This window comes from Talpa europaea, assembly GCF_964194135.1.
Source record: "Talpa europaea genome assembly, chromosome: 6".
Classification (NCBI taxonomy): Eukaryota; Metazoa; Chordata; class Mammalia; order Eulipotyphla; family Talpidae; genus Talpa; species Talpa europaea.
In genome coordinates this window covers 70,917,578-70,945,378 of record NC_140072.1, presented here as the reverse complement: position 1 = coordinate 70,945,378, position 27,801 = coordinate 70,917,578, and the positions used below count along the sequence as shown (strand labels likewise).

Genomic DNA, 27,801 nt, shown 5'->3' with positions numbered 1-27,801 from the left:
CCCTGATCATACTTGGATGGTTAGGATAGAACCAGGTAAGTGTGTGATGTTTAATATAGTATCCAACCTATGCCTGGCTCCCAAACAGGAGTTCAGTAAATGTTGGTTTACCTGCTACTGGTTTTCAGCCTGCTCTCATATTTATTTATCCTACTCCGGAAACCCCATACAGAAGCATAACCACATATTCGCTCATGGTCATCTTTTCACAATCCAAGTTCACATGCAGGTGTCTAGGAAATGAGGTATTAAACTTCTAGTCATATGTTCTTCCTCATTGTGTCAAATGAGTCCTAGGACCAATCTCTGCTCTCACATTTCTCCAAAACAACTGTAAATACAAACTCACTAATCAGAAACTGGGTTAGAAAACATATGCACATGCAATAGTCCAATATATAAGTGAATTCAATATGATTTTTTTCCCATTATCGAGGGAAATGCAAGAAAAGTTACCATGAGTGAAGCCAAAGACTTTTGGCTCTGGTAGTGGAAATCGGGAGGCAATGGTGAAATGAGGTAAGAAATTCCAGGGCCAGAAGGTGGACCGACGCAAATCATCAACTGCATTTCCCAGGAGCTTGCTCTTTTTGGCTAAGCTCTACACGCACAAGCTCCAACCCGCAGCCTAAGCCTACAGTCCCCTCCACCCAACTCTGCACGTCAGGCTCTGCACGTCAGACTCGAACAGATGCACACACCGCGGGGAGCCTCATTTGCAAGAGATGAGTGTTCCCTGGCACGATTTTAACGTTTGCCGCCAGGCCATGGGAGGATTTGTCAGAAACCGTGGACAAGTGCGACAGCCAAGCACAGACTAGGAGGCCCAGGAGCAGCAGTATTTAATACTGCAAGGCAAAAGCACTTTCCCTCCCGTCGGCTCGCAATTTCGGAGCCGGTTCCGACAGCCGCGGGCAGTGCCCTGCGGGTTCTGCAAGGTGGGCACTGCGGGGTCGCGGGCAGAGCCGCCCCGGCACCGGAGCAGAAGGCCGCTAGGGAACTGCACCTCGCGGCCGCGCCGGGGTACAGCAAGGCCGGGTAAACGCCGGGCCCGGCACCGCAGCGGAAGCCAGGACCAAAGCGCGCCTGGCTCCCGGGGGCAGGGCCGGGCCCCGACTCCAGCCGGCGCGTTCCCGGGGCGCGCGCCGCCCGACCACTGCGCCTGCGCACGCGGGCCCCGCCCCACGCCGACCCCGCGGCCGCGCGCCGCCGTCGCGTAGCAACGCGAGAGTCACAGTCGCCTCCCGCGCGCCCCTTCCCCGCGGGGCTGGTCCCCGACCTTCCAGAGAGGCCCCTCACTGCTCGCGTCCGGCCGCAGCCGCCCATGCAGGGAAAGGAGGAGACGCGGCAGTAAGTGCGGGGGTCTGCCCTCTGTCTTCCCCACAGGAAAACCTGTTCCTCCGGCAGAGGGAGGGTCAGTGAGACCTGGGCGTTCCCTGCTCTCACCACCGCCCCCCTTCAGTTCCTGTGCTTAAGTGCTCACAGGCTGTAAACAGTTTTAAAACGCACGTTCTTCCAGGCACATGCTGGCCCTTCACATGCACTGTTTGGCCTAAGATTAAGTCATCTTGAATCATGCTCTCCTCACATCCCACATCTAAATCATCAGCAAATTCTGCAGGCTCCACCTTTAATCTATTCAATGTATCCCCAACCCGCCACTATTCAGTCACTATTCAATGTCAACCTGGCCAGACATCAGCTCTCCTACCTGGTATGGCAGTGGTCTTTGTTGCTCTCCCTTTCGCGCGGCAGCCTCCTCAACACAGCATTAGAAGTGGTCTTTTTACAACTTGAGTTAGAGCAGTTAGTTCTCCACTGCAGAGTAAAAGCCAAGTCGCCTGCAATGGCCAGAGGCCTACATCGTGCCTCTTTTCCCTAACCTACACTATCTGCTCTTTACCTTCCTTTAATAGGACTCTGCTCCAAGAACACAGCCTCTTTGCTATCTTCTGCTGTGGTTCTCTCTAAGTATGGGCCCCCAACCGGCGTTAGCATCACCTGGAACTTATTAGAAATGCAAATGCTTTAGTGCTCTCCCTCACAGACACATAGAATGGAATCAGAAACTCTGGGAGTATAGGGTATAATAATCTGGGCTTTAACAAGACTTCCAGGTATTTCTGATGTACTCTAAATTTTGAGAACTATTGAAGTATTATGTCATTATTACATGAATTAGATATATCTGCTTCCAAAGCCTATATTTTAGTGGGTCTCAAACTTTAACACATATGAGATCATCTAGCAAGCTGGTTAAAACAATTTCCTAGATAAATGCCCCAGAGACTGATTTCTAGTTTGAGATGAGGCCTGTGAATCCATATTTCTAACAAAATGACAATTGCTGCAAAGTGTGGGTCCACACTTTGAGAAGCACCATTTTAACAACAGGTGCTTCTGCTGCAAAGATTTTTAATTACAGATCATTCTGCTGGAATGTTCTTCCATCAGATATCCAATTAGCTCTCTCCCCTTTCTTGTCTTTTTCAGTTTCCACCTTCATAATGCAGCCTCCACCCTATCAGTGCAACCTGCCACCCATACACATGCATTCCATTTCCCAAGGGGTTAAGACACAAACTATGAAGCTAACTGCAGCCACCACAGCACGAGTTTTATCCCCCGCCTGGGCCACCACAGCACGAGTTTTATCCCCCGCCTGGGAGCAACCCGTATGGCGCAGCAGACCTCTGCTGACTCGCCCGCTGCTCCCCTCAGCAGTATATTTCAGTCAATCTGCCGGTTCTGTTCCTGACTCTGTCTCTGGTAGATCCTCTCACTGCCCACACCTCTGGCCTGTACCCCCGTTTTTGTATGCATAAATAAATCTTAAAAAAAAAAATTATGAGATGAGAAAAACCTGGTGCCAGAAGTCTACAATGATAATTATGCTCTTTAATATTTATATCTCTGGAAAGATAATAGAAAAAGTTTTAGAAGTTATTTACACTTTATCAGTAATCAGTTTTACCAAATCCTTTGCCAATAACAATTTTGGCTGGATTGCAAGGAACTACAATCCAATTGATGTTCTTGTGTTTTGGAATGAGGGTTGAGGTGTACCGCTAAAACAGAGTAAAAGACTTAAGGCAGATTCTCCAGAAATATGTATATGATAAAGTCAATCTATTTACCTGCAACAAATAGGATGTGTGTCCAGATGCTGGGCCCAATGATGAATGAAACAGTCTTCTTCATGGAACTTACTGACTATAAAGAGTATTTGTAGGGATTACCAAAAACAAGTAAACCAAAAAAGTAGATACATGTAGATTGTGGTTATAAATGAAATGAGCAAAGTACTAAAATAGAGATTTCACAGGATATGAAGGGGGTGGGTGTCGGAATCTAGGAAAAACTTCTGAGGAGATGACTTTTAAGTTGAAACCTAAATGATAATAAATCAACTGTGCAGGAAGCTGGGAAAAGCAGTAGAAGCAGAGGGGACTGCGTGCAAATGATCTGGTGTACATTCCCATGTTTGGGAAGTGACTGGCATGTTCCAGGAACTGGAATAAGTGAGGGGAGACCTTGAGTGTGGTAGAAGAGATTAGCTGAAGGAGGATCACACAAAGCCTTAGAGCTATGATAAGGAAAGGGACATTTTACTCTACATGCAATGGAAAGTCATTTGAGAGTTTTAATTGAAAAATGATATGATAAAGTAAATGGACCTGGCTTTGGTTTGAAGTAAGGTAGGGATTATATTTTTGTATGCATTAATAAATAAATCTTCCAAAAAAAAGCTTCTATGTAAAAATGATTCAAATTCATATATTTTATTGTTACCCATACTTTCAACTATGTGAAAATTTAAAATACTACCTTTTATAATGTCCATTACTCCTTACTTAAAAGGAGAAAAAAATTATACAAATTTTCTTTCTAAACATTTCTTAACATTTTAAAACTTCAATAGTTTTCTTTTTTGTGCCAGTGTAGCAAAAAGGTATGAAACTCACTTAACCATTCTGATGTCTGCATAGTGGGCTTTTCTTGAAAAGATAAAAATAACAGTGATCATTTGGTATCTTTTTTAAGTTTGCCAGGTGAGATTTTAAAATTAGTTATCCTTATTCACATGCTTGAATCTAATAGGTAACTGACTTTTTTTTTTTTTTTTTTTGCATACAAGAGCTGGTGTACAGGCCAGAGGTGTGGGGCATGACAGGATTCACCAGAGACAGAGTGGGGAACAGAACAGGCAGATTGATCAAAGTACACAGCTGAGAGGAGCAGTCGGGGAGACAGAAAAGGTCTGCTGTGCCATGTGGTTGCTCCCTGGCCGGGCGATCAAACTAGTACTGCAGAGGCTGCAGAGCTTCATAGTATGCGTCTTAACCCCTTGCGCCACCAGGGAGGCCCCTAATAGGTAACTAACTTTTAAAGAAGATGCTTTAAGATTAGCATGTAACTTAGCCACTTGCATAAATCCTGCAAGCAAGATTTGTAAGCATGATTAAATCTCCTTTTTCTTACTCTAAGCAAATGAGTTTGTACACTGCACCGAGAAACTCTAATGACTACTGACAAACTCTAATCACTACTGACAAAAATCCCTTTATTTCTTGTATGTTTTAGAATGAGAAGATACCCTTCCAAATTTTAATAGTACAATCACTTTATAACCTTTAATTAAGCCTAAATTGTCTTGACTGATAGTTGAAATATATCTAATTTTTTTTTCTATAATAAAGACTCACTACCGAAATGCTTCGGGGGATTATTTACTATTTAATTCTGTTTTTCAGACAGTATAAAATAGAAGATGCTGGTATAATGTTTGTAACTGAAAAGAAAGAAGAAAGCAAATATGAGAAAAAACCTGGAAAAAATATACAACATTCAAAACCATGTATTGGGAGAGGACGTGTATGTTACGCTAAATTCATTAACACAAATGCAAGAACACTGAATGAACCAGTTCCCTACATAGATCCCCAAAAAGGGCAAGAAAATCAGGTTGGATGGATGTTCGTTATACACAGATTTAGATTTAGATTCAGAAGTTCTTTTGCAGGACAGTTTGGTCATCGCCTACTTGAAGAATGTGACATAGACTATATAACTTTATAATCCAATGTTAAAAGCAGTAACCTGAAACTATTCTTAGAGGTAATTTTTGCATACTAGCAAAATATATGGAATCCAAATTATAGTTTCCTAGATTAGGGTAGATTGTAACTACTCAGTAGTGGTGGGGATTCTGAAGAAATCTCTTCTATAATACTGTATTAGAAATAGAGACTAATAAAAAATTTTGCTACTCAATAATTGATACTCAATAATTCAGCTACTTCCTATAAAATAATTGCTATCATCTATTGAAAGTATTTGAAGTGCTAGGAATGGATTGAATATTCTATATAAATTATATCCTTAAATCTGTACAATAATTATTAGAAGGTATTTTTAGAAATATTTTATAGATGTTAATATAGTCTAGTAAACAAACGTCACTCGTGCTTCTGATCCAGGACTATTGGCCTAGCCATGCCACACATTTTACGCTGTATCATACTGAATATGTACTATCTTTTTTTGTTGTTTTAAGTTGTATTTGTTGAGGTATAACTTACTAGTTTCATATTGCTGCTGTTAAAAATTACAAACTTAAGCACTGACTTAAAGCAATTAATATGTATTCTCCTACAGCGCTGGTGCTCTGAAGTCCAAAATCTGACTCAGTGGCCCATTCCTTGGAGGCTCTAAAGGATAATCCATTTCCTTGTTTTTCCAGCTTCCTGAGACTGCTCACATTCCTTGGCTCCTGTCCCTTTCCCTTCAAAGTCAGCAGCACACCACATTCAAATCTCTGACTGACTCCTGCCTTCCTCTTCCAAGGACCTTTTGGTTACATCCAGATAATCTGGGGAAATCTCCCTTTCTCTAAGACCCTTCATTTAATCACAGCTGCAAAGTCCCTTTTGCCATGGATTGTTAGGTATAATTATGTTAGGTATGGCTGTGATTTAACAACTTTTAAATGGAGATTGCTTCCTGTGAGGTCTCTTTGTACTGATACTATCAAATGTTCTTATTAGAACATTTGGGGAAATTAAGGGAGATTCTTTGGAGGAGGTTTCCAAACACCACCAGCACTTTGTGAGATCTTGCGGCAGGAATTCTTAGAGTCAAATGTACTGTCATATCAGGTAGTGAATTGTTACAAGGTCAGTTTTAAGGCTATTTTATAATAATTGTTTGGAATTTAAAAGAAAGGACAGACCAACCTTACATTGGGGAAATAAATCAGGCACAGAATTCCAGGTTAATAATGTTCTCTTATTTCTTACAAAAAGTTAATGAATGTCTCTTCTGAACTCTAGTTCAGGGCTGAATTTAAGCCCAACGGTTCACTGAAGCCATCCTTGGAACCAGTAAGAAGCTGGTTTGAGAAAAGAAATGTGAAATATAAAATTTTTGAAAATTAATCCAACTAACTTTCTTTTGCTCCTGGTTTGTAGGTGTTTTGGGAAAAAAATATAAGCAAACCAAGGGGCTGCTTTCTGGGATACCCGGCAACAGAGTAGCAGTACACTCTTTATTAGTGCTGAGAGCTGTCTAAGTCAGACCTTTAGGAAATGGTAAAAGTAAGCTTGAAATGAAGTAAGATCATAATAGGTAAGAGGGGTTGGTAGTGGACATTAGTAAAAGTTACAGAGACCAAAGATACACCACAGAATTAAAGGCATGTTTGATTTGGGAGAAGAGTGAAGGGAATGTTCATATTAAAAATAACAGAAAAATCTTCAATGTGCTAATTTGCAAGTACCTAAGGAAAAATAAAGAGTGCTCATTTCCTTACTTGTTCTTTTAAGGCAGTGGGTTTCTTTTTAAAGTTTAGCTTGGTTTAAGAAAAAAAATAATTGGTTTATAGTAATTCTGGCTTTACAATAAAGAATAAAATAGCCTAAATATTTAAAATAACATATTTATTGTCTTATGTATTTTGCTAAAAGTTATATTTTTAGAACACCAGATTGTTGATTTTACCTATTTACAAGATTTTTAAATTCTCCCTAGGGACATAAGTTGAAGATGCTACAAAAGGAGTTTTAATTCAGTCATTTTCAATGAAAATTAGCTTGTCACATTTTTAAATATTAGTAATTTAAAAGATATACTAAGACAATATTTCCCAAAGTGTATATCTGAGAAATCCTGTGATAAACTTATTTAATTGTGCTTATCTCAGTATTTCCCAAATTTATTTTATTTTATTATTGTATAATACTGTTAATATACTGCAGAATGAGTGTTCTGCAGAACACAATGTAGGACTAACTTACTGAGGATATTATGAATTGTTTAAAAGAAGGTATTTCTTAGCACTACTTTTGGTACCCGCAGCAAGGTGGAGATACAGTGATAATTAGATACACTATAATGCTGGTGTTTGTAGTAGCCTTCATTTTTTAAATCTAATGAGCTCTACTAATAAAATGTAATTTATTTATGTGGTAGGTGTTGTTAAAAGTCCATATTCCTCTAGGAGTCCCTAAGGTGTGTTTTTATGCTCCATACACGCCCACCAACACACCAGCCATCCTGCCAGGCTACTGTGGCTACAGCTGTGGAGCTCAGCTTACCACCTCTTGCATTCTTCTAACTGGTTTCTTCAGGATGTCCCACTACTTCTCTCTAAGGATTCTCTCTTAATTTCCCCCCAAATAGAAAATAAGTAACGTTTACTAACACATTTCCAAAGATTTCTGCTTAGAGATACAAAAATATAAGACTGCCTCACAGTGGTTTCCATATGTGGCTAAGGATCTATATCTAGCACCACAGAGGTTAGGTTTCATAGGCCAGGTTAGTGGGAATCTGGTCATTAGCAATCTCCAGGCCTTACCCTTTACCAAGACTCAATAACTGTCATCCAGGAGCAGGAAAGGATACTGAACTAGCCTTGGCCAGAAAATGAGAACTTCCTTCTTTCTCTGGATCCAGAGTTTTGTCCTGTGTCTCTAGGCAGCTCCAGGCATAATCTGTGAGGTGTGGTCTGACCTCAAAGCCTCGACAAAGCAATCAGACTAGAGGATTTTTCCCACTGACTTGATTCATCATAACTCTGTGTCTACCTCTTACCATCCAGTGTAAATGATGGTACACAGAATAGTAAATTTTTATTCTTAGTTTTCCCCTGCAGTCTGAGGTGAAGCAAAAAACAAGCCTCCATCAGGTCTTTAATCTTACAGTCTCCTAGGAGCAAGTTTTATATATCTAGGAGAAAATGCATGGACCAAAACAGCGTGCACATGTACATGGCATATCCAAGCTCTTACTCTTACAGGAACAAGCCAGTCTTCAGGCACAGGGGAGACTCCCCCAAAATAGAAAATATTAAAAAAATTGAATTATAGGATTTAATTCTGCTGAAGTGATGATTCATCCAATTTACAACACTAATCAGAACACTTTCACCAACCATGGAGTCTTAAAATCACCAATCACACTTTAGGGAAAATTGTTCATTATTTCCTTTACATTTATGAAACAGACCATTTTAGTAAAATTATAAATTCCCAAAAAGTCTTCTTGAAATATGAACTGATATCTCTGCTTTAAGGATAGCTTCTGATAATACTCTTGTGTTTTTTTTTTTTAATTTTTGCATAGAAGAACTGGGGTGTAGGCCAGAGGTGTGCAGGGGTTGGTCGGGAGGTGAGAGGATTCACCAGAGACACAGTGGGGAGCAGAAAAGACAGATTTACTGAAATACACTGCTGAGGGGAGCAGCAGGCAAGTCAGGAGGGGTTTGCTGTGCCATATGTGGAGTTAGCTCCCCTGCCAGGTACTGAACTCAGGTCATAGTGATAGCTGTGATAGCGCTGAGACTTAACCCCTAGGCCACCAGGGAGGACCTATACTCTTGTTTAAGAAAAAATTGAAGTCAGGGATTTTCTAATGGTTTGCATATTCCAGACTAACATTTCCAGTAATCTGGGCATTAGCAAAATAAGTTTCTGATCCACAAATGATGTTGTAAAATATATGCCTTAAAACCTTACCATAGAAGATATTTCTCAGGATGCTTAAAGCCTTCTTATTTTTACTTTTTAAATTTAATTTATTTATTTTTTATATAATTGTTCCTTTTTAAACAACATTTGCTTCCCCCCACCCCCTCAGGTGTAGTCCCCATAGAGTTTCCTTCACCAGTGCACCCATGCACCATCACCTCAGTCCCCTGTGCTCTTCTCGCCCTCCCTCTGATCCCTCCCCTTCCTCCTCCCCTGCAGTATGCCTCTGATTTATAATTGTCAGTTTTTGCTTTGTTGTGTTTTGTCAAAAAAAAAAAAAAAGCAACAACAAATGTTGGTGAGAATGTGGTGAAAAGGAACTCTCCTACATTGCTGGTGGGAGCGCAAACTGCTCTAGCCACTATGGAAAGCTGTCTGGAGGTTCCTCAGTCTATTAAAAATGGAGCTACCATATGACCCACCAATTCTACTCCTAGGGATCTACCCAAAGGACACAAAAACATTGATTCAAAAGAACACCTGTACACCTATGTTTATTGCAGCACTGTTTACAATAGGTAAAACCTGGAAACTACCCAAATGCCCCCAAATAGATGACTGGATCAAGAAGATGGGCATATATACACAATTGAGTATTATTCAGCAATCAAAAAAGATAAACTCATGCTATTCGCAGCAATGTGGATGGAGCCTGAAGGAATTATGCTCAGTGAAATAAGCCAGACGGAAAAAGAAAAATATTGGATGGTTTCACTTATAGCAGGAATATAGGGAAACCAAATAAGACATCAGTGTAAAAAAATAACAGTACAAAACACAACAAAGCAAAAACAATTATTTTTACTTTTGAAATAAATGTGCATATCTGGCTGTGCATTCCACAGCAGATTTGAAAGGCCACGTAGCACAGAAATGAGCTGTGCACACAAATAAATAGTGGGGGCTGGGCTTGTGGCAACTTGGGGAGTTTACTGAATCTCTCAGCATTTCTTTCATCTGTTCACTGGGTTTAACTAATAAAATTTTGGTGGGTGTAAGCATGAAGAGACCTATAATTCTTAGACTTAGGAGCATAATAAACATTTCAAAAATGAAGTGGAGTGGAAAAGAGCTGCAAAAAGACTGCACTCTGACAACAGCAAATGTGACTATTTTGAACCAGTTTGAAGACACCATCTGCTTAGTGATCTGTGCTAGAATTCCTAGGATCTCTATCATAGTCTTAATTTTCACAATTCACCTTAACCCACTCTGACAAATAAGGCATGAGCCTCTACTCTCCGCTCAACTTCCCTTGTTCTTAAATTTCTTTGCTCTCTGTAAACTTTAATTCCCCTTGTTCCAATTTGTCATTGGTTGGCACACTGTTGAAAGTTGCAAAGTGAGGTCTGACTCTTCAGCTGTCAGGGCTTAGTTCCCTCTTTGGTACATATCCATCCAATTTTTTCCCCTCAGAAATCCCTAATTTTGTTACTTTTGTCATATTTCCTGAATTTCTTCTAAACTTCTTGACAATATCCTCACAAGTTGACTCCCTTTATTTTTTTTTATTTGCTAATGTGTACCTCTTTTCTATGCCCATCTTTTTTAGAAGTTAAGTTCATTTGAGAGCTGACTCCCTATGTGCCCACATCGGTTTCCATAGGTTTCTTTTAATGCCTTTTATTTTTTCATATCAAAGTAGCTTCAATGACATTGTAAGAATATTATTTATTATAATCCCACTTCTTGGAAATTCATATTCAACCCTTTGAATCATATTTTTAAAGTCTTTGACTACAGAATCATAGTTGATCTTTAAAAAGTGAATCTTTTTCCTAAAGCATAAGGCAGGTAGGTGTTTGATTATGCTCAGGGTCACTTTCATTTCCTAATAATCATTTCCAAGAACTCCAAGGTGTCATGGTTGCTTTCTCCCAAGGTTCCCTCTCTTCTACCTGATCAACCAGATTGAAAAAAAAAATTGGTCAGAATTAAGTAAGTTTCCCTCACTGTTTTCTGAACTTGTAAGAGATCAAATTGTTATAAGTGCTAATGAAGAACCTATCTGTTCTCCTTTTCCTGTGTACATATGTTGAGGTTTACTATCAAAAAATCAGTGACATTGCAAATAGTACCTCTTAGAACAAAATTTTTCAAATTGAGTCATTAGTGAAATAAAAATCAATGTGGGTTGCAACCAACTTTGTACTATTAAATTGAGAGATGCAATAAAATGGAAAAATAGCTGAGTGTACTGCAGAGTAAGAGTAACTTTTCTGAAACTTGTGTGCATTCTGTGTACTCTTGATAACATAAAATGTATTTCCTGATGGGGGTCACAGACTAAAAACTGAAAACCACCATCTTAGATTATAATACATTATTTGTATTGCCATAAGACAAAGTATAGAACATAATTTTTAGACTAAAACATGTTTTATATATGCATATACATGCATTTTATAATCCATGCAATTTTATAATAAAATTATAAAACATGGAAAAATAAATTTCTTTTTACTATCCCACCTGTTAATAGAAGGTAGTTTAAGAATTTAGTACTGGCTCTTCAGCTAAAAATACATGATTCATTTTAGATACCTCTTAAGAAATTCAGTCTTTATGAAAATATATTTACTCCTAGACTTCTGAACTCTATTTTAGTGCTAGAATAGACAGTAACTTGCTGAATGGAATTACTGACCATTCTAGACATCAAGCAGCAAATGAAAATGTCCTGCAATACCTAATTGTCTGTTTTCAATTCTTTTCCCATAAAGGGTGACTGGTGGTCACATGGTAAAGAACTGAAACTTTCCTTCCAGCCACCTTACGACACTAAGAGCACCCAGAGGAGTGACTTCCAAAAACCAACATGTCCATTGGTTTTGCCAGTCAGACACAGCAAGTTGCAAAAACCCTCTTGTGGAATAGGTAAGGTTAGCAGTGGAAAAAGCTTTTCCATTGTCAGGTTACTGCTAGTAAATTAAGATGTATTAGTTATGCTGGAAACTCCTGAGAAAGTTACTTCTCTACAGGAGATGAAAACATATATATAGCAAGTATGACCCTTGACAAGATTGTACTTTATCTCTTCCTAGTGGGCAACTTATCCCCAAACACTTAATATAACAATAAAATCATATTGCTCATTGATAACACTAGTCTCCAAGTAAGAAACTTAGTGGTATTCTGCTCATCATTGTTGCAAAAATTTTTAAATTATAACCATTAAACTTGTAGGCAATACTATATGGGAATAATTCTTTTTTTTTTTAAGATTTATTTATTTATACAAGCACTGGGTACAGTCAGAAGCGTGGGAGGGTGAGAGACTTCACCAGAGCCAGAGCAGGGAGCAGAACAGGCAGAAGGACCGAAGTACACTGCTGAGGGGAGCAGCGGGCGCAGCAGGATAGGTCTGTTGCGCCATGTGGGACCCTCGCCAGCGGCCGGCCGGAGATCCAACACTAGCAGCTTCGCAGCCCAGCGCTCAATGGCTGCCCCACCAGGGAGGCCTGGGAATAATTCTTAAAGTGTACTCTGAAGGATGCTCGTTTTTTATGATGCTTATAGAAACTGCTCAAAAAAGTGGAAAGTGGTCAAATAAGTTTTACAAAATTTGAATATAAAGTTAAACAGATATTCTTAAAACCCTTAAAACAGAACTCTTAAAACCCTTATTCTAAGCATATGCACAAGGAATTTCCAAGAAGAGGTATAAAGAATGCCATGTTTCCCCTACTTACCACTTCCCTCTTTCTTGAGACATCATCTCACATGGTATTTAGGAAATAATGTTACATAGACTATTAAACATTTTCAAATCTACTGCCATTATTATTAAGTCTTTCACATTTATGCAAGTTGTACCTGTATCTTAACTCCCATCTTAGTTATCTCTACCACTTGAGTACGATTTAGCAATTGTACTTAAAGAACAGCATTCAAGTCAAAACAAAACTTTTACTGAGTACCCAATCTGACACTCATACCTAAAAAAACTTCATGAGCTAAATTCAAAGAATTTTTTGAGTATGATAGTAGATAACAAAAGATTACTTTTAGAGGTCAGTAGTCCTCTAATTTTTAGCCTTTTGACTTCTGTGAGATGGCCAGTTCAGTTAAGGATACAAAGAGCAGCTGGAATGAAGGTCAGGACATTAGAAAATGGTCATATTCAGCATGATTTCCACCTTAGGGGTGGTGGCTAATAGGAAGGCTCTTAGATAACCTGTAACAGTGGTCTTTGGTTTAGAAAAATAATGAAGTTTTCACTTCTAATTGAGGGTGGTAAACTGAGCACAACGTCTAAATCTTCTGCTTCCCAAGGCCCTATTAAATGATAGCAAAACAACAGACCTACGATGATGAAGAAAAGAACTTTCTGGAATGTGGGAAAGAATGCAAACCTATTAGTGAATAGAGGTCAAAGATGTAATAGCCTAGACTATACAGGAGATGCAACAATAAAGAGCAATCTCCCTAACAGAATCCCAAAGTAGCTATAGGCTCAGTCAGCAGGCCTAGAAGGCAGAAATAAAGGGGAGGTGGGGAGGAGAACCACATAATTACTTAAATTTTTGTATGTTAGGTAATCGCTACCATCGTGAGCAGTCACTGCCTTATCCCCTGGTAAGTTTGATGTCAACCACAGGAGCTATTTCAGTTATCCAAGCTGTTCTTCTATTCTTAATTCATCTTTGATTGGCAAACAATCAAAGATTAGAATTATGCCAAATTACTTTTAAAGGTTTGTAGGATAGTATGAAGGACATATCATAAAAGAGAATAAAACAACAATGACCAAAATAAACTAGAAAATGTTAGATAATAATAGCAACACAGAGAATCAATCTGGAATGTCTGATGTTTTTGGAGCTCCAAAGTAGAAAATAAGGTGATATAATTATTAACACATAACATTTATTGAGCACATACAATATGCTAGGCATTTTATGGAACTTTCTAAATATTCATTCAATTCAATTTTACCAATGCTATGGAACAGAATATTATTGAATATTTTACTCTAATTTTTCACATAAGAAAACTAACACAGAGTTTAAATCACTTGTCAAAGCATTGTAATTATAATTAGTACTTTATATAATGTCTAGAATAAGAAGTTAGTTTCCCAATGTTAAAGGGAGGCATGAAAAGGCTCTGCCTAGTGCTTCTAAGTTTGAGTGGGGAAAAGAAAAACATCATTATAAAGAGAAAATTCTGTAAGTTTCTATAAAAAATAAAAATAAGTCATCAACTAAGGAATAAGAGTCAATATGTAATCTAACAGCACTGATGCAAGAGTACAATGTTAGTCTTATGTCTAAGTTAATGTCTTCAAAGTTCCCAGGAAAATAATTTTTAACCTAGAAAAGACTTATTCGACACAGATACTAGACCCATTTTTTTTTCAAGTGGCACTTGTCACTGGACCCACTGAGAAAGAAATGCAGTTCTAGCATATTTGACTCTTAAGTGAACAAAACTCATATCATTATATTATAAATGCTATATAGTCATTTTTGACTTTTAGCATCAATCTATAGACAAAATATGGAAAATTTAAATATGGTTACCAAAGAGTGTTAGGTTATCAGTCTTAATAAGAAAAGAAAATAGTTGACAGAGATGGGAAATAGAAGAGATAGGTGGTGATGCCATTATTTGAATATGAATGCTCAAGAGGAAATACTACCCAAGTAGATGAAACAGGAAATAGAAGTTTAAAGTTGATGTCAAAGTAACTAACATACAATATGAACCAACTTATCTCTCCAGCCCTCACCTCACCAATGAGCTTCAAGCTTACAGACCCAGTGTATCTTCTTGGACAGCTAATGTTATTTCAAATTTAACATTCTAAAATAAAATGTTTCATTTTCCCCACCAACCTTCACCCCCTCAAAGAATACTACTTCTCTCCTCCAGGTGCTTAAGTTTCTGTGACATAGAAGTCATTCCAAAACTCCCAATCGTCTATATTCTGCTCATCAACAAATTTTGACAGTTCTATCTCCAAAATATATCCCAAATCTTACTAGTAAAAGTAGCCACCATTATCTTTCATAATATTTCCACACCATTGTTAAAAAGATCTCTTAAAACACAAATGGTATCACTCTCCTTTTAGTCTTCTCACTATTTGTAGAATCACTTTCAAATTCCTCGTCATAGTTAAGTGACTCTTTGATCTACTGCATCTACCTGCTTTATCTCTTATTGCTCATGATATTTCAGTATGGGGATCTAGAGATGGGGCCCGTTATTCAGACCAAGGATGTAGAGAATGCTTTCTGAAAATCATGGTAGTTTCCCAACTGATTTATGCCTGTTGCTACTATTTCTATAACTCAAACACATACTTACTAAACTGAATATAAAAAGAAAACTGTTGTTTCTATAAAATTTTCAAAGTTGAATGCTTTGGAGAGACTTCTAAAGGTCAGTTGCTAACTTTTAAAATGCTGGAACTTTTAAAATGAGGTGTGGTCAAAATAAGGCAAAAGAGGAGCTGTTGTGAATTCTTTTTTTTTTTAATCTTAAATGATTCTGCATTCATTTTGCTTTAGCTATGTATAAGTTTTCATTCTTTTAACAGAAATTAGAAAGGATGCACTAAGCGTGTAAACTGGGCAACTTCTACATTTGCATTTTGATGCAAATTTGGTGAATGAGCTAGTTAAAATATTAAGACATGATATATCTGATTTTCTATGCTTCTTTGCTTTAATGGATTTATTTGAGCCACTAACCAGTCAGTTCTGAGTCTTTCCTCGTAAAGGGCAGTTGCTTCTACTCTGGTTCAGTAAGGGAAGTGATGAAGCTAAGACCAAAGAGACAGGCTTTGTAGATCTGTTCTATTGAGCTATTGAGTTTTTCCAGACAGAATTCTCCAAAGATCTACCTTAAATGGGGAAAGAGAAAGTCGTGGAGGCCTTCAAGCACTCCTCTGTCTGTGATTTCACCTAGGACCACATCCCAGGCAGCCTGCCTCAGAGGTGTCTGATGCCTCCAATTCCTGGAACTTGCTGGAATGCTGTAGCACGAATTGATGGGATTTTTACCCCCAAATCCCTCTCCCCAAGCCCCACAGCACTCAGTTTCCATTTTTCTATACTCTTCTCAAGTCAGTTGTCACCTTCCAGCTTTCCAGCTTCCAAATTTATTCATACCTTCACTCCTTGTTTTAAAAGGACTTAAGCCCTTCTCATTTCTTTACTATTATTGTAGTGGGGTTTGGAGAGAGAATAGGGGGAAATGCACATGTTGAACAAGAAATCACAGAAATCTCGCCACCGTCATCACTTACTCCCTTTGGAATGTATTATTCATTCAGCCCTTAGAGCTGTCTGAGTCCATTACTTAAATTTAATCACTTTGTTTTACTCAATTTATGACGTGTAAATAATAATTCCTACTTTGCAGAATTGTTAAAAGAAACAAAACAACATGTAAAGTGCCTACCACAGTGCTTGGTATTTACTGGACAACAAATGATTGTTTCTGTTAACAATTGCATTGAACTCAGGTGGTGAGTTGAAATTATTATAGCTTTGGAAAGCTGGTGTTGGGTTATCATTCTTTTAGTGGTATTTCTCATTGCCAAGTTCATTATTATATCCCAGGTCCTTGTATAATGCCCAGTCTCAACAAATGTTTATTGATTTGTTTAATAATTACATATTATTCAACACATCAGTTAATTTCAAATCATGATGCAGCTTGATTTAACACATATACCATAATATAGACTTAAATTTATTCATATTTTAGATGGTGTTTGGTAACTAGATGAAATGATTAAAAAAGAAAATATTTTAATGTGATATTTTTAAAGTAGAATATAGTTTGTATATGTGTGTGTATGCATATAGATATAGCAAATGGTTTTATCAACAAGCATTAATACAAATAAAAATCCATCTCATAGTTATTCTGTTCCATCAGCACACTAATTATGCCTGGTCTTAGGCATTCCACCAATGTCATCTTGTACTGAAAATGAAAGTGTCCTTTATGTCTTGTACTACCACACAGTTTCCTGGCTGCCATCCACAGTCAGCTCAACAAATGGTTATGCTCCATCATATCTGATTCCCTGTAAAGAATTTTGGTTTTATACAATAAAACCTTATAAATTGGAGAGTCTAATCTAATTTGTGAGGGCGATGTTTTATATCTAAATGAAATTTTTGCCTATTATCAACTGCTTGATATTTTAATGTTCTTTTGAATTGCAAATTCACATACAGTGGTTAAAAAAAATATATATATATATACTTAAGTTTGTGGGCTTCTTTTGCCCATTGTTATTGTGTAATATGATTTTTTTATATAGCTACATTAATTTTTTTCACTATAACTTGAAAATCTGTAGTATTAATTTCCATTAATAATCTCTATAAGATCAAAATTAATGCTATTAGAAGAATGGGGTTCCCAATAGAACATTACTAATGACTGTTTTTTAAGTAAGTTAAGGAAATTGAGTGTAAGTTTACATCAATGTGAGGAGCAAATTGTGTGTTTGAATAAATCCTGGCTTTGATGATAAAATAAAAATGGCTCAAAACCAACTTGTTTGGTGTATCCTGTTTAGAAAATTCCTACTTTAATTAGATCAAGTTTCCAAGAAACAGAGAGTGAATTTCAAACATTCTTCATTGTGCCTTATTTTTTGTAAGCCTCATCTAACAAAGCTTCTTTTAAGTAATTACTTTGGGTTCAATATGAATCAAGAAGAAAAGCCACTAAGAACTTGAGCATCTTTGATGTCATCACAGTTAGATTTTCTTTGCTATTGTGAACTTTAAAAATCTCATGTATTTATATAGAACATGATAGTTATGTCTAATTTTAATAAATACAATGTCTGAGTAAGGAATTTCCATCTATGGTAGCTCAGATTACTTCTTTATTAGTCCCTATGAAGAAACTTTTTGTTATTATTTTTGAGATTCTGAGAGATTCTAGATAACTATTTAAAAGTTTTTTAAATCAAGTTTTCACCTGTGGGGTGTGCATTCAGTGTTTGTGAAGTGTTTTCCTGCCCTTATATCACAAAAATATGCTCCTACATTTTCTTCTCTTGATCTTCTAATTTTACCATCCATAATTACATCTTTAATCCTAGAGGCCATCATTATATGTAGTGTTAAGAGGGAACCCATCCATTTTTATCCATGGAATGAAATTTTCTGGATAACATCTACTCAACAGTTTACTATTTCCTTATTAACTTGTGGGACCTCCTTAATTATATGATACAGTTCCCTTTATAAATGGGTCTGTGTCTGAACTCTCTGTAATATTCCCTAGGTTAATTTTTAGTCATTGGATCATCACTTTAGTTGCCTTAATTCACATCTTTGCTCTTCCTTATCAGAGTTGACCTCTCTATTTATGGTCATGTATTTTTCCATTTAAATTTTGGAATTTATTAATGTAGCTAGAATTTTGATTGGCCATGTTAACATTATAGATTAATTTAAGAAAAAAAATTTACCTTTATAGTAGCATACTATCTCACTTTATCTAGCACTATAGAAAGTATATTCAGTTCTACTTTTTATGTCTTTAAAAGAGTTTAAAATTCTTTTTGTGGAAGTTTTTCTGAATTCGTTGTCAATGCCTGGGAACAAAATACTGTATAGTTTTTTGTTCCTATAGAGAATTTATCATATTTTTCCTCTTATTTTTCTAGTAGGTTATCATTATAGAAAAATGCTTTTGCTTCTTATACACTTACCTGCTTACCTTGGCATACTGTAATTCTCATAATTCATTGGTTTTACTATTCAAGCCATTCTATTACTTACAAATAATGATTATCTTTCTCTTCTTTGAAATCATTATATAATTTTTTCCTTTTTTTAAATAGTATTCACGAGAATCTCCATTAATATAGCAAAGAAAATTTTAGTTACATATTGTTATAGGTGTAATGCTCATTTTTCTGTTTTTTAGTCTTTGCCTTTTTAAGGAAATAAAAAATGGCTGTTTTCTCCTACATATCCTAAGCACTCTCCTTTATTTATTTCTATTTTCGAATTTTTTCTCTAGGAATTTTTAGACATCTGTTTTGTGGAGAAATATTTTGAAGCCTTCTTTGCATCCTAATGTTTCTTACTTTGGCTTCATAGTGGATAAACAGACAAAGCAAAGTAATTTTAAAAATTGCAAACATTAGGCCTCCCCCGTGGTGTAGCAGGTTCAGTGCTGCGCTGTGAAGCTGTCTGCAGCCTCTGCAGCACGGGTTCAATTCCCTGCCAGCCAGGGAGATTCCCACATGGCATGGCAGACCTCTCCTGTCACGCCCTGCTGCTCCTCTCAGCAGTGTCTTCGGTCCATCTGCCTGTCCAGCTCCCTGCTTTGACTCTGGTGAATCCTCTCACCCTCCCTCGCCTCTGGCCTGTACCCCAGCTCTTGTATAAAAATAAATAAATCTTTTAAAAAAATAAATAAAAATAAAAATTGCAAACATTGATAACCAAAATAAGGTTTCTAAGGTTAAGGGGAAGGGAAAGTGAAAGGGTCAAAGGGATAGTGAGTGGGACGAAAATAACTCTAAGTTTCAAGTTCTTTCTCCTTTTACATTTTCAAAATATTAATTAGTTATTGTGTCCAATGTTGTTATTGTGAAATCTGATATAAATCTCTTTTTACTTCTTTGCAGATAATTTACTTATCCTCCTCAAAAAGATTTAAAGCTTTTCTTTGTCTCAAATGACCTTAAATGTATCTAGAAAGTATTTTAAATGTGATCTTTTACCTCATTTGCTCTTCAGGAGAAAGAAAAGCAAGGCAAGTGAGAGGTCTAGGGTACAAATTTTGAGGCAGTTACTCCCTGGGCCATGCAAGTATCTCCATAAATTTTGCATCCCCAAGTCTCATTTGCTCATCTACTCTGCCCTGCTTGGTGATCTGTGCATTCTTCAATCTGAAGTCTGATCTTTCTTTAATTCTTAGATATTTATCATTTTATCTTCAAATATTTCCTTCCCTCCATTTACTCTTCTAGGTCTCCTGAATTTTAGTGTTGATATTCTACCTCTTAACTTTTCTTTTATATTTTAATTTCTTTATCCTTTCTGCTGACTTCCGGGAGAACTTCTCCTTCTGATTTTCTAGTTTGTGAATTTTTTCACTTGTCTTTTTAATTTAAACTATTACATTGTTACATTTCTGATATTTTTTTCATGATTCTTTTTATGACTTCTTATTCCTGCTTCCATATTAATAACACTTTCTGTATCTTTGAGAAACTCAGTATGCTCAAATTTTTTTGTGTACTGTTTCTGATTTGTTTCACATAGTTTTAAAACTATTTTTAAATTTTGTTATCTTTCTTTTACAGTGTCTGTTAGTTTATCATAAGTCATGTTTCCCTAAGAGAAATCAGCAGCCCTTAGAGACAAAGGCTAAAGACCAGGTCTTGGTTGCGTGTCTCCCAGTGAATTTAAGGAAAGAAAATGAGGGTCAGGCTGGAGAGCATCAGGTCCTATGACTCTCCCCACCTACGCCAGTTGTCTAGTCAGAATTCCACCCTAACCCCCTTTAAACTCTTAAAAAGAGACATGGAGAGAAGACCATTTCTTGATATTTTTAATCCATCAGCACTGACTGTTGCTGAGGGAATGGTAGAGGAGGAAATGCCCAAGGGGACAGCTTGTACCTGTTTTCATTAGCTCCTTATTCTAGAGGGAATTCTCTGTGCTGTTATGGAGTTACTAAGTTTACAATAGATGGCTAGGCACTTACTGCCAGTTTCTGTGGCCCTGAGACAGGCAGTGGCCTAAGGCAATGTTGGGGAATGTCAAGAGCAGAAATCGTCTACAACCTACCTTCTTGGATGCATTTGACCATCCTAGCCTCCAGCCTATGTGCCATCAATCATTCATACCAGTTCACCAAAATCTTTGGGTTTCTCATAGTATTTTTGATAGTGTGTCAGTTTTATATTTCTCTCTTCCATGGTTTCCTCCTTTGTCAACAATGAGCTGACCCCTTGCTTACCTTGAAGAGACTCTCTAATTTGACTCCAGCATCCAAGGGTCTTTATAAATATTGTCTTTCATCCTCACAATTCTGAAAACAAATTATAGAGGCGAGGAAATTGTATCTCAATAAAGTGATTAACTTCAATGAGTTAATAACATAATCAATGAAGTTAAGTGACTTGTCCGAAGTCTAAATAATTTCATAGAGCTGGAATTTGAAAACAGGCTCATGATTTGGATACTCCATTAACCCCACCTGATTTGTAACTAAATTTAGAGCTGTTCCCTTTTACCCAAGACTGTATCACACTGTGTTTCCAAAAATAAAAATATTCTATGAGTTGGAGACTGTGGCAGTCACCGCCAAAATTAGTCTTTCCCAATTGGTAGAAAAAAAATATGTTTTGGATAGAATTTCTTCAATGTCATAGTAGTTGCCCATAAACTTTTATTAAATCTGTGATAACTGCTATTTTTGTGTGCTAGCAAATCCTAAGACATAATGATTAAGTAGAAAAGGAGTCTTGAATAAGTAATCTCATAGAAATCAAGAAACTTGTCAATTAAAATTTTTTTCCTGTAAGCTAGGAAAAGATCGCCACTTCATAACATGTAATATAAAAATATTTGAATATTCATTATTCCAACTAGTAAAATTAGTTTATAATCAATGTTTGAATAATGAATTCATGAATATTTAATAAATGTGTACTTGCTAACATATATTCTTTTTAAATATCCCCTAATTTTAAAGGTAAGGCTTTTGAAAATTTAAATGTAATTTTATTTTTTAATAGTCAATACATGTATATGGTATACAATTCAAGTGGTACAAAAGAATATACAGTGAGAGTGAATCCACTTCTATCCTCCAGTCACCTCTCCCCTTCTGCATAATATCGTAAATGTGGTAGGTGGGCATAACTGCCTGTATACATTTTTTTTTTCATAAAAGGGAGAAATTTCTTATTTTCTCTTTGACTGAGTTTACCTCACTAAATTGGGAGTTACTCCTTATATTACTTTTGGGTGCTGAAAGTAAAAATAAAATGAGTTTTAAAAATTATTAAAAATGCTAATTTTTTTTAAGATTTATTTATGCATACAAGAACTGGGGTACAAGGCTAGAGGTGTGGGGGAGTGAGAGGATTCACCAGAGACAGAGTGGGGAGCAGAACAGGCATACTGACTGAAATACACTGCTGAGAGGAGCAGCAGACAAGACAGGAGAGGTCTGCTGTGCCATGTGGGTTGCACCCTGGCAGGCCGGGGATTCAAACTTAGTGCTTCAGAGGCTGCGGATTGCTTTATAGTGCAGTGCTTAACCCCTTGCACCACCAGGGAGGCCCAAAAATGCTAAACATTTTAAAGATAATTTAAAAGTAACTTTTTTAAAGATTTATTTATTTTATTTATACAAGAAATGGGGTACAGGCCAGAGGTGCGGGAGGGTGAGAGAATTCACCAGAGCCAGAGTGGGGAGCAGAACAGGCAGACTGATGAAGTACACTGCTGAGGGGAGCAGCGGGTGGCAGGAGAGGTCTGCGTGCCATGCGGGACCCTCCTCTGGTGGCCGGCGAGCAGCCAGGATCAAACTGGCGCTGCAGAGGCTGCGGGCAGCTTCTCAACCCAGCGCTCAACCGCTGCGCCACCGGGGAGGCCCAAAAGTAATTTTTTTTTTAAAGATTTATTTATTTATTTATTTATTTGTTTGTTTATTTATTTATTTGTTTATTTATTTATTTATTTATACAAGCACTGGGTACAGTCAGAAGCGCGGGAGAGTGAGAGAATTCACCAGAGCCAGAGCGGGGAGCAGAACAGGCAGGAGGACCGAAGTACACTGCTGAGGGGAGCAGCGGGCCGCAGGAGAGGTCTGCAAGCCATGTGGGACCCTCGCCCGGTGGCCGGGGATCGAACCGGCGCTGCAGAGGCTGCGGGCAGCTTCTCAACCCAGCGCTCAACCGCTGCGCCACCGGGGAGGCCCAAAAGTAATTTTTTAAAGAGTTTAAAACTTGCAAATTTTCAGAACTTCTACCTTTGGTAATTATGTATTCAGCAACAACTGTGGCCATGCTGGAATCTTCCATTTCATTCTTTTATTGCTAGTTCTTATACTTTCCCTAGGCTTTGTTTTTTATCTGTGCACGTAGCATAGCTAACAGTACAATTTTAAAGCCATTATTGCATTAATATTAAATTTTTTCATTACTGGGCCTCCCCTCCTGACGCAGGTGGTTGAGCGCCATGCTGTGAGGCTGCCCACAGGCTCTGCAGTGCCGGTTCGATCCTGGCCAGCTGCCAAGGGTCCCACATGGTGCGGCAGACCTCTCCTGTCTCACCAGCTGCTCCCCTCAGCAGTGCATTTCGTCGGTCTGCCTGTTCTGTTCCCCGCTCTGTCTCTGGTGAATTCTCTCACCCTCCCGTGCATCTGGCCTGTACCCCGATTCTTATATAAAATAAATAAATCTTTAAAAAAATAAAATAAAAATAAATTTTTTAATTACTATTAATTCCCTATGTGGGGTTAATTAGGCTGCTTGGGTTAATTAGGTTGCTTGGAGAGACAATGATGGATCTATTATATTTATTATTTAGGTATGCATAAATAACCCTGTATACTTAAAAGAACTTAGTTGCATTAACATTTTTGATAAAACCTGAACATTATAAATACTGATATATTTACACATACAAATATAATTTTTGATCTGATGTCACAAAATCTTTTTTTCTTAGTTCCGCTTGCCTCTCCTGATGCATCAGCAGAACTTGAAAAGAATTTTATCGAGCGCATCTCTTTTACACATCACTACGATGCCAGGAAAACACCCAATGAGCCCATAAAGGGAAAGGTGAGATAGGATAGTGTAGGTAATTTAATACTTTAGGATGGGATAAATTGATAATAGAACTTTAAGGGTTTTATATAAGTAGTAATTTTGTAAAACCTATTTAATCAAACTAACACAGTTATTATGTGGATAAAATCTTAACTAAATGTTATAGTCAAAACGAAGGAAATATGTCATAATTTTGGACCACAGTCTTTGAAATTTGATTTAAATTATTAAAAATCATTCATCATCAAAGCAGTTTGGTAAACTTTTTTTTTTCCAATAGTTCACATTTTATTAAAAGATTGATATGGCAGTAAATAATGTTATGCCTTTTTTTTTTAATAAATTTTATTTTTATATTCCCCATACAATTGTAACCCCCTTATTTTGACCCCAATCCCTCACCTCCCTGCCCCCCAACCCCCATAGAGTGTCTCTGGTTCATAGTTTTTTGTTGATTTTGATTTTCACTTTCTTATAGTTATTCTTTTTCCTGGTCTCTTATTTAAGTTTTCTAGATTCCTGCTATGAGTGAGACCATCCGGTATTTTTCTTTTTCTTTTTGGCTTATTTCGCTGAGCATGATCCCTTCCAGCGCCATCCATGTTGCTGCAAATTGCATGTGTTTATCTTTTTGAATGCTGAGTAATATTCCATGGTATATATGTACCACATCTTCTTGATCCAGTCATCTATTTTTGGGCATTTGGGTTGTTTCCAAAGCTTAGCTATTGTAAATAGTGCTGCTATAAACATAGGGGTGCAGGTGCTCTTTGGAATTGATGTTTCTGTGTCCTTTGGGTAAATACCTAGGAGTGGAATTGCTGGATCATATGGAAGCTCTATGTTTAGTAGGTCGAGGAATCTCCACACAGCTCTCCATAGTGGTTGGACCAGTTTGCACTCCCACCAACAGTGCAGGAGAGTTCCTTTTTCTCCACACCCTCGCCAACACTTGTTGTTGCTAGTTTTTTTAATATGTGCCATTCTCACTGGTGTAAGATGGTATCTCATTGTGGTTTTGATTTGCATTTCCCTGATTACAAGTGATGTTGAACATTTTTTCATATGCCTGTTGGCCATTTGCATTTCCTAAACTTTTTGATGTGTGTAAGTGGGTGTGGGTATGGGTGTGTGTGTCTTTGTGGTGGGGAAGACACATATAAAGTTTATTGTGAAAGTCAAACAAATGTAATAATTGCTGGATTTTTTTCCACCCACAAATGTTTGTTTTCATATTTCACTGTAACTAAGCCTTTTGTTGGAACTAGTAGATACTTAGCATAAATCCTTAGGACTATGAACTGTAGTTTCTGTTGTATCCACAGCAACCTACAGGCAAAGAAAAGACAATTGATATGAATAGTTACACATAATCCAAATGATGGAAAAATTGAGAACAGGAGATAATGAGGTGTTTCTTTGATTTTCTGCCCTTCCCTTCCTGTTCATTTCCTGATATGCCTTATATTATATTTTGTTCAAAAGTTTCACCAAGAACCTGTCTGCTGCTGTCTTCATTTCTGGACTAAGGTGATAGGCAATGTTGAGGTGGAGAAATAAGTTCCCACCTCCCCAGGACTTAAGTTAATACATGAACCAGGTTCACAGCTGCATCTTCCAGCAACTTACATGCCCTGGTTAATGTCAACTTTGTTTTCCTTTTCAGCGACAAGGAATTTTTATACAGACAGAGATAAAACCAGGGAGTAGACCAACAGTTCCTAAAGGACCAGAGGTATTACTGAATGCTCCAGGGTCACGCTCATCAGAACAGGCCAAAAAAACAGAGAAAGGAAACGCAGCGGAAAGTAAAATGATATCACCCCAACTCTGCCAACAGAATTCCCAAGAACTGATAGAGACTAAAACTCACTTATCAGAAACAGATGTCAAAGAGGCCACTAAGGCATGCCCCCGGAGTCCTGAGAGAAGGGAGAAGATAGCAGAAGTCTTTCAAACCACCGCAGAGGATGCTCTGCTCACCAGGCACCGTCCTTTAAATCCACCAGTGAAAAGTCAGGATAAATCAGGGTAAATTAACTTTTTCAGATAAAAAAACATGATCCGGGCCTCCCCTGGTGGCACAGCGGTTGAGCACTGGGCTGCGAGTCTGCCCACAGCCTCTGCAGTGCCGGTTCGTTCCCCGGCCGCCGGCGAGGGTCCCACAAAAATAAATAAATAAATAAATAAAAAACATGATCCCTGGAATATAGGGATATATGGAACTCTAAGAATTGTCATATAAACCCTCACACTTGCTTTTTCTGTTACCATTAACATCAGAACTAACAATTTAAATAAATAGAAAAATAAAAATAAAATATTCCAAAATTTTAAGAGTGGTCTCCAATGAGTGATGGGTTATGAGACATGTTTATAAACGAAACAACTCTGTTTTTCATCAAAAATTGAATGTGATTAATATCTTAATTCTGATAATTTGTTTGACTGTGATGCCTCATTTTCTTAGCATTGTACATTTTTCTCATATTTTTGTGATTCTTGGTTATATACTCTACTTTGACTATGAGATTTTCAGATCCCTAGCAGTATCAGCTGTGTCCATGTCTTACAGTCTAACTTTGCCGTGGGATTGGGATATGTAGGCAGACAGGGTAAAGGATGACTTGTCTGATGGATTCTCTGCTTCTCGTGGAGTTCCATAGCTACTTAGACACTGCCCTGGTTTTCCAGCCCCAGCATTTGATTCAATTAGTATCACAGGTGCCCAGCGCTCAACACAAGCGAACAGGGAGGGGATGACTGACTTGCATATGCAGTTTCCCAATTCAAATTGCTGAATGTCCCCAGGGCCCTTCCACTGCTTAAAATCCACTGACTCTAAGTTTGTAGTTCTATTAGACCTTCCTTCTCACCAGTCAGATCTACATATGCTGGCAATTGTTCTGTCTGGTTTTGTTTCTCCAAACATCTGTTCTCTGGTAATATTCATTAAAAATGTACTTATTCTGATAGTTTCCCTATTTTTCAATACTACTAACCTATATTTTACTATCCATTTTTATATGCTTGTGTTTTATGAGATGTAGTAAGCAATAAGCAGTAGTTGTGTATGATCAGCCTACCATTTAAGTCAACCTCAAATTTACTTTTAAGAAAATCATCGCTAACTTAGTGCTTCTATCATAAGTAAATAACAAATTCTCCATACCTTTCCTACAGGGCACTAACAAATGTCAATGAGAACTGATACAATCCTTCTGTCTTAGAGAATATGTTTTAGTGAGAGATGGGAGGTTTGGGGCCAATAGGCTAGGTTGGTGGTTCTTGATGTTTTCAAATACAAAGATTTTTTTTCTGCATTAAAAAAAAGTTTATGGGGCCTCCCCGGTGGCGCAGCGGTTGAGCGCTGGGTTGCGAAGCTGCCCACAGCCTCTGCAGTGCTGGTTCGATCCCCGGCTGCTCCCCGGCCACCGGAGGAGGGTCCCACATGGCGCGCAGACCTCTCCTGCCGCCCGCTGCTCACCTCAGTAGTGTACTTCGGTCCTTCTGCCTGCTCTGCTCCCCACTCTGGCTCTAGTGAATTCTCTCGCTCTCCCGTGCCTCTGACTGTACCCAGTGCTTGTATAAACAAAACAAACAAACAAACAAATAAATAAAACATGCCTCTAAAAAAAAAAAAAAAGTTTATGGTTCCTCACAAAATAGTAGTTGAACTATCAGCAGCCATTGCTTTAGAAAACACCTAATAACAAAATGCAATGATACTATCCAGGTTCAATTCCCATTTTTTTTAATTAAGTTTATTTTCTTACCTCATTGTTAATTTTGGGACAGTATTTGATTTCTCCACTCAGGTGTTGTCCCCGTAGTTCTCCCACCACCATAGCCCGTGATCCATCACCACAGTCCCTGTGCTCTCCCCTCCCCTGTTTTGACCCCTCTTCTCATCACCCCCATGCCACAGATCTATGGTCAGCTTGCAAGTTTTTGTCTTTTTCTTGACCCTTGTGAAATAAA

General features: G+C 37.8%; 1 protein-coding gene across 1 annotated transcript; it reads left to right on the top strand.

Annotated features, from left to right (window-relative positions):
• Positions 1 to 4,713: 4,713 nt before the first annotated feature.
• On the top strand, positions 4,714 to 25,993 carry CIMIP6 (ciliary microtubule inner protein 6; the record flags this gene model as incomplete). Its single annotated transcript, XM_084234860.1, has 4 exons — positions 4,714 to 4,965; positions 11,753 to 11,906; positions 23,717 to 23,832; positions 25,487 to 25,993. The coding sequence occupies 4 exons, from the start codon at positions 4,714 to 4,716 to the stop codon at positions 25,853 to 25,855; spliced, it is 891 nt and encodes a 296-aa protein (XP_084090986.1). The 3' UTR covers positions 25,856 to 25,993.
• Between the last annotated feature and the right edge of the window lie 1,808 nt (positions 25,994 to 27,801).